The sequence below is a fragment of the Centrocercus urophasianus genome, unplaced genomic scaffold (assembly GCF_019232065.1).
Source record: "Centrocercus urophasianus isolate 14NV4802_14NV808 unplaced genomic scaffold, USGS_Curo_1.0 seq_10, whole genome shotgun sequence".
Lineage (NCBI taxonomy): Eukaryota > Metazoa > Chordata > Aves > Galliformes > Phasianidae > Centrocercus > Centrocercus urophasianus.
In genome coordinates this window covers 47,613,179-47,629,559 of record NW_024884142.1, presented here as the reverse complement: position 1 = coordinate 47,629,559, position 16,381 = coordinate 47,613,179, and the positions used below count along the sequence as shown (strand labels likewise).

At 41.6% G+C, this 16,381-nt stretch overlaps 1 protein-coding gene across 1 annotated transcript in view; it reads left to right on the top strand.

Annotated features, from left to right (window-relative positions):
- Positions 1-606: 606 nt before the first annotated feature.
- Positions 607-16,381, top strand: part of STX7 (syntaxin 7) — a 31,303-nt gene continuing 15,528 nt past the window's right edge. The window contains exons 1-2 of the mRNA XM_042823359.1: positions 607-690; positions 7,696-7,840. Coding sequence (XP_042679293.1) covers positions 7,759-7,840 — 82 coding nt within the window. The 5' untranslated portion in view covers positions 607-690; positions 7,696-7,758. The remainder of the gene's footprint in view (positions 691-7,695; positions 7,841-16,381) is intronic.

The following is a 16,381-nucleotide window of genomic DNA, read 5'->3' as shown; positions in this document are numbered from 1 at the left end:
TTGTTCCAGACGTCTCACCAGATTTCTTTAAATATATTTATAATCTCCCATTCTTTCAGTTTACTTTTAAGTTTCTACTTCCATTTAGAGATGATGACCAAAACAGAAGGTCAGAAAGGACATTCACATAATGGCACTGTATTTCATTATATTTCAGTGTTTTCAAGTTGTGCCAGAGGAAGCTCAGGTTGGATATAAGGAAACATTTCTTGGAAAGAGTGGTGATGCATTGGAACAGGCTGCCCAGGGAGGTGGTTGAGTCACCGTCTCTGGATGTGTTCAAGAACCACATGGATGTGGCACTGAGTGAAGCGGTTTAGCGGTACGGAGGCGGTGGGCTGACGGTCGCACCAGATGATCTCAGCGGTCTTTCTAATCACTCCAACCTTGACGACCCTCTGAAACCTCGCCGCCCGCTGGAGGCCGCGGCGCGAAGCCCACACCCGCCCACCCTGAGCCTCCCAGCCGGCAGCGCCCCCTGCCCGCGGCTCTGGGCCCGCAGCCCTCCTCTGCCCGGCCCGGCCCGGCCCCGCGGCCGCTCCTCCCCCCGCCTCCGCCGTCACGGCGCGGCCCCCGCCCCATGACAGGACGGGGTGGTGCCGGGCGGCCAGGCCCCGGCCCTCCCTCGGGAAGCCGGCTTCCCTGTCATCGGCGCCCCGCGCCCGGTGCGAGGAGGTACACCGGAGCCGGGTAAGGGCGGCGGGAGTGGATCGGGGCGGCCGCTTCTTTCCTGCTTCCACGCTCGGGTAGCCGGCGAGGGATGGCGCGGGCGGGGCGGTGGCCGAGCAGGGGCTGTCAGAGGGCGGCACGGTGGGGCCTCGGTGCTTGCGGGAGCTCCCGGCCGCCGCCTGGGCCTGGGGCTGAGCTGGGCGGCTGAAGGCGGGGGAACCCCGCTGTCGGGTGGAGGCTGCCCAGCTCCGGGGTGGCAGCTCGTGCGCCTCCCGCCGTGACATCCCCCTGGCTTTCTGCCGGGCGCTGCCGTGCTGCTTCGAGGCCTCGAGCCGGTGTGCTGTGGCGGCTTAAGTGCAGTCTGAGCCCGGGGAGTTGAGCTGCGCTGCATCAGAGCGCTCGTGGTGTTGGAGGTGTGAGGGGAGCAAGGTGTGCTGGCTGCGGGAAGGAAGGCTACAAATCGCCTGTGCAAATAGGGCCTGGGCTTGGGGCCCGGCGTTATCGCTGCCTTTCCTGTCGAGTGACTTGCTGCTGCCTGAGAAGTGGGAGCTCGGTGAAGCTGTGGGGGAAGTGGAGGGTTCGGCTCTGCCAGGCGTGAAACGCGTGGTGCTGCTTCTTCATCAAAGCTTAACGCTAAAATCGGAGGGTGCTTAATGCCACAGCTGATGTGTCCGTGTATTCTGACTTCCCCTGAGGAACGAGCAAAGCAGAAGCTGGGAGTGGTGTTGCCCTGCAGCCTCTTGCTATGAGCCCGTGGCTTCACATGAATGTTGTTACTGGAAAGGAGGAACGTAAACAGTTGAAATTTCTTAAAATTAGGGGAAAGTGGTGCCGGGTGCTCTGTTGAGCTGTTGTATTTCTATTCCTGTGGAATAGGCATCTTTTGTAGCCCTGTATAAAAATAGTGAGTAACACTTATCAAAGAAAAGCTCTGGAAAAATGAAGACCTGTAATTTAGTCATTGCCATATCCTGGTGGGCCAGTTCCCAATGTTCATCTCCTGTTTCTTCCTCAGAAGCATGATTCTCTTTGTGAAGGCATTTCCTTGAGAACTTGTGTTGTTAGGCTTGCAAAAGGCACATTCTTCTGTTGCTTCATGTGATAATCAGTAAGAATGAGTTGGATAGCGATAAGTATATTCCTTGTTAGCCATGTGTGCTGAGGCGGCATTGGTTGTCCTTTACGCCTAATCACGTTTCATGTTTCCATAGTTCAGTTTTACATACTGAGCACTTCTAATGCATAACTGCAAATGTAATGTTTAAGTTACATCTTTGTTGGGAAATCTTTTCTAGGGGAATGACACTGACCAGTTACACAGTCTTAACAATTCTTATTTCTTCTTTAAAAATCATCTGGTCTTTGCATGATGTAAGTTCAGTTTTGGTGCGCTTCAACACAACTGATGAGGCAAGACCAAGGTGATTGGGCAGAGTGGAATAAAAAATTATCTTTTGATCTCTTCTATCTTAGTTTTCCTGCATTAGAGCAAATAAAGTTTTAAAATAAACTTTGCTTGCTTTCTTCCCAATTTGGATTTAGGCTTAGTTTTACCTTAAGCTAGATGATTTGAAGAAAAGAAATCTGAACAGTTTAACTTTCACTTCTTTTAAACAGGCAGGGAGGAAATTATGTTGCTGTTCTGTTTATTATGTCCCATAGTTGTTCCTGTATTATAGATGCCCGTAGAGTGCCTTTGCGGATCAGGGTTTCAGCCCATCTGGAGCTGTAAAGCACAGAAGTGGAAAGTATGGTGTTATTCTTAATACATTTTGGCCTTAATTAAACTGGGGGGGAAAGGATATATCCAAACAAAACTTACCTCCCCATCCCCTCTGGAGAGAACAGGGGCAGATTTAATTCTTGCCTGTATGAGTCAGTTGTGATAGTGCCTCTGGTGCAGTAGCAGAGAAGTAGTTACCATATGGTGTGCAGTCTCTCCCTTATTCCAGAAGCTTTTATTTCTTAAAGTTTAATTTAACTACTTGCTGCTAAGATCAGCAAAAGCTGATGTCTGATGATTTGTTTTGAGCTGCTTTAGAATGGGAGCTGGAGCCACTCTGTAAAAGCGCTATGTCACCTTGTCTCATCTCAGAAGCTGGTTGGCAAAGCCTACTCAGATGAGGTGGATAGAGCATTGTCAACTTGCAGAAATCTTACTAATCATTGTGATACAAAGCTTCAATAGTTAGTATTATGACTGGCTGATGTTTTTTTACGGAGAATGGGAGTAGAATCTTTCTAATACTTACATCAAAAATTTTTATTGTGTTTTTGCCCTATTTGAAGGATATATATATGTATATATATAGCAGAGATTATATTACAAAGAAAGTCATTGAAGAAGCTTTATTTTTTTAAAAAAAGAAAAGCATGTCCAAGAAAACCACATGACTTGTCTCTGGATATTTAAAGGCACAAAATCCTAATTCCAATCAGATTTAAATTTTCAAGCATTTCTCTGGAATGCAGTATATAATTTTTGCTTACCGTAAGCTGAGGATTCATGTAAATATTCCTTAAATAGTAAAATTATTGCTTAAGTGTTCTTTGTCTTGATGCTGTGTATTGACAGTTTTTATAGGAGAAGGAAAAATCATAGAATGTCTTAATGAGAAAATACCAAATGGGTTAGATGTTTGTTAACCGTAACCGGCCAGCACCTGCAGTGTAGTTAGATGATGGCTGCTGAGATCCAGCCTGTGTTGTGCTTGTCTCATCTCATCTTTTTGTCTCAAGAGAGCTTTCAAGGATGGCATCAGAGAGCTGCTTGGTTGTAGAGTTCCACGTCCTTGTCTGGTCAGTGGAAACTGGCCTCTGCAGTCAGCAGCAACCTTACTGGAAACAGCCAAGGGAAAAGCAAATTGTTTCCATGCCTGATGAAGGAAAGCAAGAAAGCAAGTTGAAACTGAAGTTCTTTATTTACTTAGGATATCAGAGTGACTGTGATGGACAGTAATTCATTAATAGAGAAGTTAGGAAAAATACATATTGATCTCCTGAATTCTTTAGATTTTTCTGTATGTACAGAGAGATCTTGTTTCATTCAGTGTTATGTGTTCTGAGTCTTTTTTTTTTTTTTTTTTTTTTTTTTTTTCCCCCTCCTGTCAAGACTCAGTTCTTTGGTGAACCTTTTTCAGTCATTTGACTAGCTGAGTTACCTCTAGGTGTGGTCTCAGTCTCAGACCATGTTGGCAAGCAGAAGATGAGAGTTAAAATCAAAAGCTTGCACCAGGCTGAAACTTTGAGAAGAACTGAGTGCTACTACAAACGCAGATCTGTTCCAGTTTGAATGCAAAACGTACTTCCTCAAACTGCAGCATATCATCATTAGTTCCCATTTAAAAAGTCATGCAGGCAGTAATGCCAAAGCGTTGCATGATGGAGAAGTTAAATACTGTGGAACTGAAAGGGATAATTTCTATGGAAATGTAGGGTCTTAATGAATGCTCCTGTTGGCTTTGTCTGGAAGGAAGTGCTTGGTGCACATCTGTTTTGTTCCCCAGTGACTGATTGCCTGCCCTTGCTGTTAGCAGAGCTCCCCTTGGCTTCCAGGGTGCAGTTGTCTGGATTTTCAGAGGGCAAGTGACTCCAGGCTGACAAGTGAAGGGTGTACATCTGGAGTGCTCATTCTCTTAGACACCAGAGCTGATATAACTAGAATGAGGAAGAAACTCATACTTCCCGTTTCGTTTTTTTTTGTGTGTGTGTGTTTTGTTGCTGTCGGAGAGGGTGGGTTGGTTTTTTTTTTTTTGTTTCAGATACAAAAATTTCCTTTTCTTTGAGCTGCTCTGTGATTGGGAATTGATGAAAGCTGATGGCTGCCTGCTTACTCCTCTTTCCAGTCTGTTACCCGGACTAGTCAGAGACCAGGAACTTAACCCTGCACCAATTTGCGCTATTGATGTGCTCTGGAATATCATAACTGATGGAAGAGTTTGTATGGGATAAGACAGCTATGAATTTACATTGCTATGCTGTGACTTGACTGTAAATTCTAATTAAAAGAAGTATGTTGTTCCTTGCCAAAACCGCACTCCTTCCTCTTCATTTCACTTTAATTCTTTAAACAACCAAGTGAACTTCCAAAGAAGCAACTTCAGAAATTGAAAAAAAAGTCAGCATTTTAACTACATACACAGTTACACCATTAGAAAGATTTTCTTGGCACCTGCTGTTGTATGTCTGAAACGGAAGCTGTTTGGTGATATCTAGAAGCTGAAAACTTTCCAAATAAAAAGTTCAATTTAGGAAATGCTCATGAATCGCATCAGCTTTTATCATTTTGGGGTGTTCTTAGAATGGGGACTAAATGATTTCTGCAGCAGTGCTGACTGTTGTAGTTACAAGTGTGTCCTAGACTCAGCACTCTGCAGTGTATATAATTACAGCTGAAATTATTCTCCTCGTGCCTTCTGTTGATAAGGTGAGGTGAACTCATTAGAGAAGACCACATGTGCTAGAGTGTATCATGTGAACTTTGCGATTTTATCATCTGAACATCTTCTCACTATCTGTTATGTTTGGCTGCCCAGCTATGTAACTAGAAAGTTGAAAAGCTCAAAGTTTTGTGTATTATACAACCAGTACGTTTGAGGCAGCTTCCTCATTGAAGTACAGTGCAACTTGTTTAAAGATATCTGAAAGTCAGCCGTATTAAGTTCCAGGACAACAAGAAAGTTAAGTGCTTTGCTTTTGTCAACACTTAAATGCTTGAAAAATGTGTTATGTGCAGCTGTGAGTGAATACAAATACAAGGGAAAAAACAGCCGTGAAGGACTGTTTCAGTTCTGCAGCCTTTTACCCAAGATGATTGGTTTCTTGCTGGCTCTTCCGCTCAGCAACTGCATTTTAATGTTTAACTTCTAACATTAAATATAATATTTAACTAAAATGTATTTTTAGCCAGCGCTGGCATTCCAGTTAGCATGATACTGACATGTTTAGAAATAACATCTGAAGGGAAAAAGCAGTGTCAACAGTTTTGAGTATTCTTCTGTTTTTTAAACTGAAGTCTTTTCATTTTCTGCCTGTGATTGTATTTCCCACTAAAATGGTACAATTTCTTTTGTCAACATGCTAAGCTGTGGAGCCATTTACTTAATGTAAATTTTACATTGAAATTACCAGTTCAATGCAATATTGCCTAGACTTTCCAAATGAAATCAAGGATTGTTGTGCTAACCTTGGTCCAGAGAAGTGGGATTTAAGCTGTCTGACTTCAAGATTTCATCTGTGACCCAAAATAACTTGCATCTGCATGTGCAACAGACTAAGATAGGAAGTATACTGCAGAGAGGCAGAATGACCTGCCAGTGATTGTGAAGCAAGCTGAAGAATGCAAATATGTGTCTCCTCATCTGCCATCAGATTGCTTATTACTGGGGGATGCTTCAAGGCCTGGTGCCTCCAAACAGGATTTGAAACCCTGGTGCAGCCAGCAATCTTCTCAAAGTCATGGAGAGTTTTATTTTTGTGGTAGCAGTCTGGTGTAGGTGATGCACTCTGCAGGGTGGCATCTGCAGGCCAGACTTCTGTAGTTGCAGCTTTGGTGGAGTTTTGGGATGGGATGTTTTGTAGCTCTGACCATTGCAATCTCATGGCAGCTCTGCTAGAAACTGTGAACACTGAAAGATTTGAATTTTCTTTAGTGTTCAGCTGCTCTCCCTGAAAGTGATGTGAGAACTATTCTGCTGTAAAACAGCCAGGGTATTGGCTTCAGTGTATTAATACATGCCATTCTGGAGGTGGAAGAAAGTAATGTTTGGCACCAAGAGTTGTGAATTAGTTTTACTTTCAAAAGTAAATAAAAAGGACTTGAGCTTGCAGACTGGACAGCTGGTATCACAGTTGGCGAGTCGGTTGGCTGACCCTAAAACTGTTGTAGCGATATCTCTTATTGAGAAGCTGGTCGCCTAGGAAAAGAGAACGTTGCACAGTTTGGGTCAAACAGTGGAAATGGAGGGAACTGGGGAAGTTAAAACATTGAACCCTTTAATGTGAAGTGCAGGGGATTGGAAAGGATGAGATAAAACTAAGCATGGAAATGGCAGCATTGTGTTGGATGCACATATACTCGCTTTGTCTGCATTCTCACCGCAGAACAGATGCGTTGCCAGTTTTCATTTGCACATATACCCATAGCTATGCCATGTTAATTGGGATATCTTTGAACTTGGACTGGAAGTTGCTCTGTGATGATGGAAAGTAAACTAGGACATTTCCAATAGTTACTGTATACTGTATGATTATATATATGTGTTCTTTCAGAGCAAATGCATTTGTGAGCATATTTGTGTTACTGAATTTTGGCCTTTTAAAATAAGATAAGTTCTAGGTGCAAAAGAAAAAAAACACATCTACAAATGCATTTGTATACCCAAGCTGTAGAGAAATGAATTTATGTTTAGGAACGTAGCAGCTGAAGCAGTATAAAATGACAGTTCATAGAATTCAGTTGCAACTGCAGTTAAAAATCATTGGTATTTGGAGGACACAAGGTGCCTCATTCATTCTGATACCCTGTGAGAAAGTGTCACTCTTAAAACAGTGACACTTGAACACAGCAGTTCAATATGCTAGGATCTATTGGTGATATAAATGATACATGGCGTGGAAATAACCATACAATTGGTTGTGGGCATAATTCATTAGAGGATTTGGCAGTCACATAATAAATGTTCAGCATTTTCTTTAATGAGAATGCATACTTTTTTTTATTTTACTGTGGAAGATGTTAGAACTTTGACAAAAGTGGTAGTTTCTGTGATGTAGCTGCTGTAGTGTGATTGCAGATTTTAACCTGTACTTATTACTAAGCCTAATACTGAGTTATTGTATTGTCACATTCTTCTTTAATACTTAATACTCTGTTGTAGGAGAGAGTAAACAGTAGTATGTGAAGGGTTTTTAAAATCTTTTCTTGTATATTTTTCTTTATGATGATGAATACTTCTGTATGTCCATATATGTCCATGTATGTCCAACGACCAGGACATAATTCTGTTTTCTTTGCGGGGGGGTTAGGTGTCCTTAATAAGTGGAGGCCATTCCCATCGTGGATGACTTTGACAGCAAACCTACCCAGCCATGTCGTACAGTGCCGGCTTGGTGGATCCTAATCAACTAGCCCAGCGCATAACTTCTAACATCCAGAAGATCACGCAATGCTGTAAGTTGAATTTATGCATGTTTATACAAAACTTCAGTGTCCACGCTCTGTGTTCTGGGTTAGTTTTGCAGGTTCATTCATGGTAATTCACTCTTTGACCTCACCTGCCCACTTGACAGGTTTGTGGCATACCACGCAGCAGACTGAGTCCTTCAGATGTGTGGTTAAGTGTGATGTGTCTGGGAGAAGTGCAGTATCACGCTGCATTCACAGAATGAATGAATAGTTAGTAAGATGGCTGCTGGGAATAAGCCTATTTTGTCCTGGTCAGTTATGTGGCACCTTAAGATCGTGGGTTGGAGTGTTTGCTGAGCAAGGATTGCTTGAAATATTTGCTGGAGCTTTCATTGCTTATCGGGTTAGAAGCTGTGGCCTTGCAGCTCACCCTTGGAAGTACATATTAGATATGTAAATAAGATTATGCAAGTGTTAATATACCTGTGCTTAGATTCATCCCACCTGATATTTTAGCCACCTAACTGAGACTTTCAAGTTAGGAGTAAGTTTGGGCAGTTAGGCTTCTCAGTCCTTTTCCCTTCTCTCTGTTTTCCATTATATTTTCATAGGTTTATTTTATATGAACAGCAAATATAAATTGATTTCTCAAATCATGCAAAGAATCCTTTTCATCGTAAGGGAGCTGGCCATCAACAGCCAGGCTGGCAGCCTGTGGCAGACACTGAGATGTAAGTTTCTGCTGTTAGGTAAAACCATGAAGTGAGATCAGTAGTTGAAACCAGACTATTGTGAACACTGTCACTGAACGTAATTAGTCATCTTGTGCTCAATAAGTCTGTAGTCTCATCCTGCCTCTTCCATCTACTTTCTTGCTTCTATTGTGTTTCCTTTCTCCTTGTGATGAGTATGACTTAAAAAGAAAGCTGGCAAGGTGTAGTTAGAAAGTGACATGCTACAATGGTTACCTGCAGTTCCTTCCTCCTTTTTGAAATTCCTCCTAAGTGAGGAATAGAGAGGTGCTTCTGCCTTTCCAAGACCTGAGTCCAGATATGTTATCTACACTGCTGCATGGCTTCAAAACCAGATCAGGCTTCAAGAAGTCCACCCACATGATTTTTTAGGAACCATTAGGTGCACAACTGGATTCCACCCTTTCTCTCTTCTAGACCCTACAGAATTTTAACCACTCTGGGTTCTGTGAGTGTTTCCTGGAGCATGTTTCCTGGATAGACCTCTCTAAGTGATTGGCCACTTTCTAGCTGTTTTGTTCCCATGCTCAGGAGCTGTTTGTTTTTTTTTGTTGGAAGATTACAAACCATAGGAACTTCCAGGTCAGATGGGGAGAAGCCTGCAAGCTTAGGGAGCCGCAGAGCTACTACCTGCTAAGTAGGTGTCTGTTACATGCCTTTATGATCTTGTTTAGAGGGGGAGGGAGAGAGAAATTGGAATCTTGACCCTGAATCCACGCTCTTGCTTCCAAGCTATTGGCTTCACTTTTGCACTTCTGTACAGAAGTTCTTAGTATTTGTGAGATGGAGCAATGTGTTTGAATTACCTCCATTATTCCAGTGCCTGAAGTTGTGGAGATTCTCTGGTTTTCAGAACGAGATAATGAAGTAGGAGAGAGTTTTGTTTCAGACTACTGGTATGTTATGGGAAGTCCCTTGAAACTTATTCACACTTCTGTTAACATGCACGCTGAATAGTTCTACGCAGATATAGATGGGATACAGATTAGTTGAAAGGAAGCTGGTTCTTCCAGCTAGAAGCTGTCCCTTTAACTTGTGGAAGAATACAGATTAACTTCCTGAATTAGATTTCATGATACAGAATTTTTAAAGAAAGCAACATTGCTTGGAATTAAAACATTTACTGTTGCACTTTTCAACTTCAAAGCTGAATTATGTAGCCCTTCCAAAAGTAATAAATTTGATTTGGTTCCTTGTGAAGTGGTTTTAAATGCCATATATACACAAGGTAAAAAGCATACATGAAATATCAAGCATTTCATAATGCCACCCACATGATGCTGCTGTTATGTTAGTACTCGTGATCCTTACTTCTTTCCTTGTTCTTTAATCCACTGCTATTGGCTAACAAAGCTCTGTGCTGGTTAAACAGACCAATAATGTAATCACTTATAGAGAGTATTGGTTTTGTTTTGAGCTGTTCTGTGTTAATAGAGAGCACCATTTATATCAGGTAACAGCTGGGATGGCTTAGCACTCTCTTAAAGAATGGATTTTATTTGTCTGTTGATCCAGCCGTGCAGCTGAAGGCATGCTAAGAGTTGTAGATCCATTCTGCCTTGAACAAACCCCTGGTAAACTGGAACAGTCAGTGCTGTCTGTAATAGGCTGGCAGAGCTTTGGATGGAAGAGAGTGTTGGATAGGTCATTTTTAAGATCTCAAAGATATAAGGTCTCTTGGAAATTTAAGCCAGGAACGCACATTAGATGTGTTAAGGATCCCAAAGTCTAGACTGTCCTATGGGGAATAAAAAAAAAATATTCAGCTGTTCTTTAAAAACAAGTATTCTTGTTCTATTTTTCATTTCCAGTACTTCTATAGAAACAAGCAGTTTTAATATTATCTGGTGAGTGGAGCCTACTTTCCCTGGCCTGAAGAGATTCAAACTCATATTTTGCATGTTGAAGTTGCCTATGAGCTGAGATTTTGGGAGCTAGTCTGGGGCATTTCTTCTTTTATTGAAACTGCAACATTGAGCTGCTGGGATTGCGAAAATCAAAGCTCTACTTGATATCCAGTGCTGGGTAGCAGTCTTTGAGTCAGAGCTGGGCTTTTAGACCTGTTTATTCCTCATGTTTTCAGAGTTCGCGTGACTTTTCAATGAGCAGCAATATGAAACCTGAGGGGCATGAACCACTATGCCTGAATGAGCTGTAGTGTTCTGTGTTGAGCATCAGTGTTGTCAGCTGCACGGGGCATACTCACGTGTCTGCAAGCCATGTTCTGCTGTTTTGATCTTGAATTTGTGTTATCTGGGGAGAGAAACATCTGTGAACAGCTAGGGAAATCTCAGATTTAAAAGAGAAGAACCAACAAGCCTGTAGTGCACTTTGGCACTGCTTAGATAGCTGCTAAATTCCTGTGTTACTAGAGCACAATTTATGGTTCAGGTTTGAAAGTCCCTCTGTCTGGAATCTGGTCCTAAGTGAGTATGATTTTCATTCCAGGCCAGTCTTATGTCTGATTAGAAAACTTAGATTATACACCTTGTGTGGGATTTTTGAAATATAAATTTACAGATGGTTGAGTTCTGTTCTTTCTAAATATGAAGAACAGGAACATGGAGAATGGTATATAAAGAATGACACAGTCTATTGAGCTCCAACATGTCTGGATTTTGCAGATAGAGAACTTGTTATCAAGTTATTTTTATCTGTATTTGTCAAAGGAGCAGTAGTCCCAGAACTTGGTTTCATAGGTCACACACTCACTGGTGTTGTGGTAGTATAATGAAAGCTGCTATAACTTGTTGCATCCTGAAGGAAGGCATTGCTCTCGAATACTTCCTGTTGGTCACTTATTTACTGCATCTAGATAAGCAAGGAAAGAGGAATGCACAGAAATCAGATGAGCTAACAAAAAATATTTTTTAATGGCAAGCAAAGTCCTTAGAAACTTTTCTGCCAGGCATGTTTTTTTTACCATGCTAGTGAATGCTGTGTAAGATGAGAGCATTGGGTGCACATTGTGATTTTATTTATTGATTTATTTTTGTGTAAGTACAGTGAATTGTATAAGAGAAAATCCAGAAAATTGAAAGATTAGAGTAAAATAAGAAAAAAAAAAAAAAAAAGCCTAATTTAAAAGATTAGAGTGTGTTAATTTCAGACTTCCTGCAAACGCAAAGGTGAGGGCAAAGAATTATGGGAAATCTGTCTGGTTTGTGTATTTTAAAGAATTAGTACTTTGTGTGTATCAACACGAGGGAAAACAGTTTGTTTGAAAGGTTGTACCCAGCAGGGAACAGAATGGAGGTTGTGTTCATTTAGAAGGATGATTTCACAGCTGTAAGAGTAGGAAATATGTGGTTAGGATAATAGGGCCCCCTTCTACTCAGCTGGAAAGATTTGACTTGTGAATCTGTGACAGGAACTCTGCAAGATTACATAGTTCACTGTGTTTTTGTTGTGTTTTTTTTTTTTCTTTTCCTAACCCTGTGTTCTTCTCAAGTCTTTCTCCTGCGTGGGGGTCATTGCCTTTGTTTCACTTTGCTCCTTATTCTTTTTGTTTGTTTTTGCACGGGGCTACCAAAGACTGTGTAATCCTCTAAGAAGAGCAAGAGTGCAAGCCACATCGATAATTACTGCATCTCCACTGACATCTGAAGCCTGGATTTAGGAGCTGTTGGTTGAGAAGCAGTACAGCAATATGCTGTGGTTTGATAGAGAACACACAACAAAGTCTGGTGTTGATAAATCATGCCCAGTTTTAGTGTTTGAGGGGTCTTCTGGTCTACAAACTGTAATCATGCAGTTACAGAGCGCACTATGACTCATGCGAAGCATTCATATTTCTCCACTGTCCCTCTCTCCATCCCCAGTTTATAAAGGTCATGTGGCAAGCTTTTGCCCAGTGATGTCTGCAAAGTCAGTACAATGTCATAATTTACCCTTGCTTAGTTCTGGCAAGGTCAGTGATAGTGTATTTGACTTGTTTGTGGACGCTGAAAGTCAGCCTAGCTGTGCTCTGCAAAGATTATTTTAAAAATATGTTATGATAATTCAGTAGGCAAAATCTGCATGTGGCTAGGGAGAGTCTGTCTGGCTTTAACAGAGACTTTCTCATAAGGACCACTGCTTTCTGCCAACTCCTGATTTGCTGTTTCTTAAGGTAGCACAGACATCTATTCATAACGAGTGCGTTCCCTGAAGGTCAGCTTCGACCAGCAGAGATCACTGCTGTGATACTTCTGTCATGTGATACCTCTCCTGTGACAGCAAGTTTGTCCAATTTCTGTTGAATCCCAAGCATTCTGTAAGCTGATATCTTCACTGAATGTTGTTAAAATCAGAGCTGAATTACATCTATCGTATGGCTTTTCCTTTCAATTTGTGTAACTATAGAAAATCATAAACATAAGTTGAGCCTTGAGGAATACTAGACTTCTGATATGTGCCCTCTGTGGTCTGAAACATTCGTGAGAAATACATCTGCTGCCATGTTTGTATCTCTAACAGATTTGTGTGATTATTCTTTAGAAGACTAGAGATTGCCAAGTAATGATGGTAGAATGGTAAGTGGGATCACTGAGGTGTTAAAGTCATGCCCTGTATGAAAACAGAATCTATTCTGTTTCTGTTTCGAGTGTGGTTTTGTACAGGTGTGGTTTTAAAGCAAGCAGAGCTTGATGAGACTGTAATAATGGTATTGTTAGAAATGTAAGTAGTAATTATAAAATCACTGTGCAATTGCAAATAGCCTGATGACCAGCGGAGGCATATACAGTTGTGTGTGAACAACTGTTTATTTCAGTGGTGGAACATATATATGGTCTCATCCAGACAAGATAATTTTTGCAGAACAACCTCTGTTTGCAGCAGAGATGCGAAGGGATCTGGTCAGAGTTCTGCCAGAATCACTGAAGAGATTGGGTTGGAAGGGACTTCAAAATTCATCTAGTCTGTGGATAGAGATATCCTGCATTAGATTGGATTGCTCAAAGCACCATCCAACCTGGATGTGAACATTTCCAGGAATTCACAATTGTTCTGGACAAAACCTTGTTCCCTGTCTCATCTTATGGTGGAAAAACATTTTTCTTATATCCAACCTGAATCTATTCTCTTCCACTTTAAAATTGCTGTCCCTCATCCTCTACAGGCCCTGGTAAAAAGTCTTTCTCATGAGTCCCCTTTATATACTGACAGTCTGCTGTGCGGTCTCCCCAGAGCCTTTTCTTCTCCTGGCTGAACAAGCCCAGCTCTCTCAGCCTTTCTTTATAGGAGAGGTGCTCCAGATTATCTCTGTGGCCCTCCTCTGGGCCTGCTCCAGCAGTTCCATGTCTTTCTTCTACAGGGATCAGCATGTTCCTTCCTGTGTCTAGAGTTAATTTTAAGAGTCTCTCTAAGGTAGTTAAAGCACCTCATTCATTCTGTTGGATTATCCTCCCTGTAGTCAGGAAAACAGGATAGTGCATGGCAATTTGATTATCCAGGGAGCCTTCTATCACATACTTAAAGCTTACATGCAGTATGCTGCTCTCCTGCAAATAAGCCCAGGTCAGTGGTTGACAGCAAGTGTATTCCTGAGTGATAGCTACTTTCTTGTGTTGACCAGTCAATGATGTTGAATGTCTTTGCCTGAATAAGCTTCCTGTGTCACTGGCCTCACCTCATAGTGAACAAAATTTCTTTGCTTGGGTGGGTTGGGTTTATGGTGTTTGTGCAGCTACTGTGCTCTAAAGAATCATGCACTGCTTACAGAACAAAAGTTCTTTAGATAAATGTTCTGACTGGGTTTCAGGGAGGTGCCAGGAAGAATTTAGGATGTAAACACAAAGTGGCTTAATGACTTCCCCTCAGCTGAGCTGTAACTTTTGATCACATGATCAATTATTATGCACTTAATATGCATTTAGTGTCCTCTGCATCCACATTAGAAGAACAAGCAGTACTTCAATCCCACTTGACAGATTCTTTATATGAACCACTAGAGATGGTAGTAAACTAGCATAAAATAATTACAGTTGAACTGAAAAAATTGAAGGCAGATCCTCAACTCCAGACATTGCTACCTGTATTTCTTTCTGGTTACTTGCAGGCATGATTCCATTAAGAAATGTAAGAAGCTTTAATAAAACCCAACGGAAAAGTGTATGAGACTTAGTTTTCCTGCTTTTTGTACCAATCAAGTCTCCCATTTCTCATTTTATTACATAAATACTTAAGGTACTGTTTTTGGAAATCACAGAATCATAGGGGTTGGAAAGGACCTCCAGAGATCATTGAGTCCAACCCCCCTGCCAAAGCAGGTTCCCTACAGCAGGTCGCACAGGTAGGCATCCAGGCAGGTCTTGAACATCTCCAGAGAAGGAGACTCCACCACCTCCCTGGGCAGCCTGTTCCAGTGCTCTGTCACCCTCACTGTTCCTCTGTACTGATGCATTGCACTTATTTTTTTTTTAATCATCTGAAACCAAATCACCAGCCTCTTAGAAAATAGCAGTTGGGTACACTCTTGGAGGGGCTGGGTCGCTTTTTATTAGATTGGAACAACTTCGACTGGTGGTATCCTGATTTAGTTGTTCTGGTGAGCTATTACTGTTGTTAGAGCAGGGGTAGCGAGGCGTATGTTTAAAATCTTTAGTGAATGTGAACTGTACTGATAGTTTTAAAGAGCTACTTAGGCTTGTACAGAAAACTCTTGATATGCTGATTTTATTGCCACTGTGCTATGTTGTTGCATGTAAGCTTTTATACAGTGTTAGTCCAGGAATGTCTTGTGCAGCTTCAGTCAAAAGCACTGAACCTTATGCAGTGACTGAAACCACATCTGCCTCTTTTTCATCAAAACACAGTGGTGGATTGGATGACCCCTCATCACTGCAGCAAATAGTGATGAGCAGCTCTAGTTGCTGGTGGAACTGTACTCCCTCTTTCTGTGATGAGTATCAGGTGTTGCTATTGTGCAATGCTGAATTCATTGTACTTGCTTGTCCAGCTTGTCTGGTTGTTGTCCTCTTTGTAGTATGGTACCTCCTGTTTGTTGCTTGTTGCTGGTGCTTTTTCCATGCACACCCATGCATTTCCTGTGGAAGTATTTGATAGCAACTCAATGAAATATGGTGATATGATTGTTCTGGCTTGGATTGCAATACAGAAGGAAATTATTGCTCCATGGCTATAATGCCATCTTGTGTGATCTGAACAGAAGAGAGTTCCAGGCTGCAAGTAGGCAATAAGCAGTGCTGAATAAACACTTCTTCCTGAATTTCATACTTCTGTGTTTGTGGCCTCTTCTTACGAACGGTTTGGGCTGTGTGTTGATTCACCTCATTCTAAAGCTGTGAAGCTGCAATGAGCTGAAGATGGCCAATCGAAGGCTTTAGGGTTTGTTTTATGAATGTTAAACTGAGTAACATAAAGCTGAAGGGAGATTGATATAGGAAGTTGGCCAATAGTAAGTTGGGAAAGCATCTCTCTTGTAGCTACAGTTATGGGTCAGTGTTCTGAATCAAGACCATTCTCAGTTTCTCTTTTGTCACGCTAAGAATGAATGTGGTACTTGGACATCTCTGAGCCCTACCAGAGAAGGTGAGTGAACTACTCCAGTTAGCATGTTAGCATCAACTACTCCAGTTAGCATCCAGTATTTCAAGTATGTTGTATGTTTTTATATATGAAATATTGTATACTGCAGATTTGACAGGAGCATGTTTCTTAAATACCCCTACTTTTATTTTTCTTTAAAAGTAAGTATTTCCACCATAAATCTCACTACTCCTATAACCCTTGTAGAGAAAATTAGGCCCTTTTATATTAGGCATTGCAGGGCTTTTCTGTGCCATTTTTTTTTTGTTTGTTTGTTTGTTTGTTTTTGCTCCCTTTACTTAGT